General features: G+C 51.1%; 1 protein-coding gene across 1 annotated transcript in view; it reads right to left on the reverse strand.

The window, feature by feature from the left end:
* Window positions 1-1,895: 1,895 nt before the first annotated feature.
* The window catches only part of LOC308148504 (death-associated protein kinase 1-like), a gene marked incomplete at its 5' end in the record, with an annotated part of 29,766 nt that continues 26,951 nt past the window's right edge, over window positions 1,896-4,710 (reverse strand). Inside the window, 1 exon segment of the mRNA XM_080521969.1 lies at window positions 1,896-4,710. This exon segment is cut by the window's right edge and continues 913 nt beyond it. Within this exon segment, the coding sequence (XP_080378095.1) occupies window positions 4,283-4,710 (428 nt within the window). The 3' untranslated portion in view covers window positions 1,896-4,282.

Genomic DNA, 4,710 nt, shown 5'->3' on the forward strand with positions numbered 1-4,710 from the left:
TTCACACATTGATCCGTCTTCTTGTTCCCAAAACCAAACCTGATAACAAACCAGACACAACACAGGGTGTGTGTGTGTGTGTGTGTGTGTGTGTGTGTGTGTGTGTGTGTGTGTGTGTGTGTGTGTGTGTGTGTGTGTGTGTGTGTGTGTGTGTGTGTGTGTGTGTCAACGACTTCCTCTCGGCTCCAGAGAAGCAAAAATAAAACAGTTTGTTCCAGTTTGTAGTTTGTGCTGAGTCAGCGTCCAGTGATGAATAAATGACAGAGTTATTTTTTTGTTTTGCTCTTTAACCTTTAAAAAAGTGGATCAACTGGATTCCAGCCGTCATTTAACAGTTTATCCTATTAAATCATTATTTTCCAGGTAAAACTGAGCGTTCTTGTTCAAAAGGTGAAACGTTCAGTTTGAGATGAAACCAAAAATAGAAAAATAAATATTTCATGTTGTTCTAAAGGTAAAGATGTACAGCGGTAGAATTTAAAAAGATAAACTTCTTCCTTCCCTCTTTTCAAACCTGCAACACATGATTGTTTCTCTTGTTTGTTTAATACTATTGTACTTTCAAAATAAATAAATACAAGTTTTATTAGGTAAAAGTTTCACATTACTACTTTTTTCTTTTTGCAGTTTGTTTTATTCGTTAACAAAAGTCACAAAATTCACAGAATTATTTATAAGATAATGATTAATTATTTATATATTATACATACGTTTCTTTGTTTTTCAGCTCCAGAGACGCATTTATTGTGCATTTTTAACAAATACGTGAAATTAGACATGAAGATGTAAGAAATTGAAAATTTAACTGAACATTAAAAGAAAAAGCAGAATTTTTGTGGTTTTAAAGTTTTTTTTTTAGCTCAGAGGAGAAAAGTTCAGACGGATTTAGTGGATCACAATTTCAATAATGGCAAAATTCTACAACGGAGAGAAATTAGTAACAAAACCGCGTCCAAATGTAACCTTACTTCTTCAGTGTTGATCCATCAGGGGGGGTCAGAGGTCGTCCTGGAGAATCCACAGGACGTCGGGGGGGGGGGGGGTTAGTGGGGGGTGTAGTGATGGGAGGGGGGTAGAGTGGGGGGCTGTAGTGGTGGGGGGTTAGTGGGGGGTGTAGTGGTGGGGGGTGTAGTGTAGTGGGGGGGTGTAGTGGTGTGGGGGTGTAGTGGTGGGGGGTGTAGTGGTGGGGGTTGTAGTATAGTGGGGGGTGTAGTGATGGGAGGGGGGTGTAGTGCTGGGGGTGTAGTGCTGGGGGGGGTGTAGTGATGGGAGGGGGGTAGAGTGGGGGGTGTAGTATAGTGGGGGGGGTGTAGTGCTGGGGGTGTAGTGCTGGGGGGGGTGTAGTGGTGGGGGTGGTGTAGTGGGGGGTGTAGAATAGTGGGGGGGGTGTAGTGGTGGGGGTGTAGTGCTGGGAGGGGGGTGTAGTGGGGTGGGGGGGTGTAGTGCTGGGGGGGTGTAGTGGTGGGGGTGGTGTAGTGGGGGGTTAGTGGGGGGTGTAGTATAGTGGGGGGGGGGGGTGTAGTGGTGGGGGTGTAGTGCTGGGAGGGGGGTGTAGTGGGGTGGGGGTGGTGTAGTGGGGGGGACATGTGACCTCTGCCAAGGCTTGGTCCAATCAGGTACCTTGCGCTCAGCCGCACTATTACCGAGGTTCCTCAAGAAGTTACATTGTAACTTATTATCGGTTGTTTCTTTTAACTCTTTCATTACTGCACTACGTCCTTGTGTGTGTGAATGTTTAGGTGATTCTGTACATCAGGTGTGTCTGCTGAGATGAATGAATGCTGAATGTGTTTATTGTACGTCTACTGTGTGTTTTTAGCTACACCGCAACTTTATTGTACAATGACAATAAAAGCTTCTAATTGTAATTCTACTTCAAAAAGCCACACAGAGACTTTGGTATTAAGTAAAGATTTATTATAAAACGTTGACACTATATAAAGTGAAGGACGTACGAAGGACATTCCAGGACATGCGCAGAAGATCGTGACTTAAATAGCAACAGAGACACTTGTGCAAGGCGGCGACGAGGCCGGAGTGGAACCGGGTTCCCCTTGTTCTGTGAGGACAAAACCTCCGGTCGGTAAAAAACAAACAAAAAGAAAAAAAGAAAAGAGAATAAAGCTGTTCTTCCCTTTCCGAGCTTCCTTACTGTACAAGGCAAAAAGAAATGTACCAACGAATAACGAGTCGTACATTCGTTCCCCAGTCCCGATCTCCTAGCGTCCCGATCTCGTGACATCCCGATATCGTAGTGTCTCGATCTCATAACGTCCCGATATCGTAGTGTCTCGATCTCATAACGTCCCGATATCGTAACATCCCGATATCGTAGCACCCGATCTCGTAATGTCTCGATCTCGTAGCGTCCGATCTCGTAGCATCGATCTCGTAAAGTCCCGATCTCGCAGCGTCCCGATCTCGTAGCGTCCCGATCTCGTAACGTCCCGATCTCGTAGCATCCGATCTCGTAGCGTCCCGATCTCGTGACGTCCCGATCTCGTAACATCGATCTCGTAGCGTCCCGATCTCGTAATGTCTCGATCTCGTAGCGTCCCGATCTCGTAGCGTCTCGATCTTGTAATGTCTCGATCTCGTAGCGTCTCGATCTCGTAGCATCCGATCTCGTAGCGTCCCGATCTCGTAATGTCTCGATCTCATAGCGTCCCGATCTCGTAGCGTCTCAATCTCGTAGCATCCGATCTCGTAGCGTCTCGATCTCGTAGCGTCTCGATCTCGTAGCATCCCGATCTCGTAGCGTCTCGATCTCGTAGCATCCGATCTCGTAGCGTCCCGATCTCGTAACGTTCCGATCTCGTAGCGTCCCGATCTCGTAGCGTCCCGATCTCGTAGCATCCGATCTCGTAGCGTCCCGATCTCGTAATGTCTTGATCTCGTAATGTCTCGCTCTCATAGCATCCGATCTCGTAACGTCCCGATTTCATAACGTCTCGATCTTCAGTCGCAGCTTTGGCCGTCGGTGGGTCGACTCGCCTCACGACACCACCTTGTGGTGCAAGGCGGCACTGCACCTCCCGTTGTGTTGACGTACCAAGATGAGTCACGGAGCGATTTAAAGGAGCCGAACGCCGAAACGCCTCGTTTATTTACATCGCGTCGCCGCGTCGGTTGGCGAGTTGGAGGAAATACTGCGAAAGGTTCTTCACCTCCGTGAAACCAGACCCGTCGGAGTCGTCTTCACCTCCTGACCATACAAACGTGACACACCCATACCAACGAGTTTGTCTGCGGCTCGTGACGCAAAAACGAGCGACAAAAGACGATCGGCTGCAGCGTCGAGGCAACGTAAACAACGTTCCTCAGTAGCCTCCGGAGGAAAAGTCCGAAATGCACCGATTCCAGACGACGACGTCCGGTCAGACGTATTTTCGGGTTTGAAATCGTGACGACGTTGGCGCTTCGGAGGGACGCCGAACATTTTGACAGGTCCTAAAGTTTCCGGCAGAGAATCAGACTTCGGGTTCAGGCGTCAAAACAACTCGGTTCTTCTACGTAGACGAGCTCTGGAACCGGTTCCAGCGGCCACCAGGGGGCAGCGGTCAAACCACAACGACGCAAACATTTCAACACGTCCGTCATTTAAGTATTTCCTCAAACGGCGACAGAGTCAACGTTTGTATTTTGCTCTATTTGGTTGCGATCTTTGGTTGTCATGGCAACAACGGAACACTTCGGTTTAATTAACTTCGAGTACCAAAACTAGCTAGAACAGAAAAAGGTTCCAGACTCACGGTGATTCCTGCTCCCGCCACAAGGAGGCGCCGCAACTTAGCGTTTTTCACAGCTGGGAAACTCAGGACGTCGTGTTCTGATGTTCTTTGGGTTTTCGTGACTCTTTCGTTCTCTCTGGAGGAACATTGGCAGTGGAACCGCAGAAGGAACCGGGTGTTTTGGGGAGAATCGCTTTACCGAGTGACGGCGCAATTATTAGACGGTGAAGTTTTCCTGCTGGGAAACTGTGGGACCTGCAAAACCAGAGACCTGCAAAACCAGAGACCTGCAAAACCAGAGACCTGCAAAACCAGAGACCTGCCGCCAAACCAGACCTTCTTCTGATGGAGGGATGAACGAAGGAGAGAAAGAAAAGCTTTGATGTCGACACGGACGGACGTTTCCCTTTGAACCTGCTGCGTTGGAGCTAGCTTCTTTCACAACATTCATAGCGGGAGGTGGGGTGAGGTCAGCGAGGTCAGCGAGGGGAGGGAGGGGGGGAGGGGGGGGGCGAAACATTGCACTTCCTGTCCGTCCGGGCGCCGCCGCGTCAGCGAGACACGACGGAGCTGATGGAGTTGTACGACGTGCCGCCGTTGCAGGTGGGCGTGTACCCGTTGGCGCCGCCGCCGCCGCCGCCGTCACCGCCCAGCGCCTCCATGTTGACCCTGAACACCGGCGACACTTTGAGCAGGAAGTCGGCGGCGTCGCGGCGCCCCAGCTCCCTCAGCTTGGCCATCAGGACGCCGACGGTGCTGCCGGGCCGGCGGCTCCACTCCTCCAGCAGCGCCGCCGTCGGGCTGGGCTGCAGCGCCGCCGCCTCCTCCTCCGCCGCCGCCGAGCCCGGCTCGCCCGGCGCGCCGTTGGGCGCGGCGGCGGCGGCGCCGTGCTTGGCCACCAGCTCGCTGAGGCCCAGGTTCATGGCCAGCAGGCACCAGTCCTTCCCCAGGGCGTCCGGCGGGTCCAGCATGCGGCTCA

This window comes from Blennius ocellaris (assembly GCF_963422515.1).
Source record: "Blennius ocellaris genome assembly, contig: SCAFFOLD_85, whole genome shotgun sequence".
In the NCBI taxonomy this organism is placed as follows: Eukaryota; Metazoa; Chordata; class Actinopteri; order Blenniiformes; family Blenniidae; genus Blennius; species Blennius ocellaris.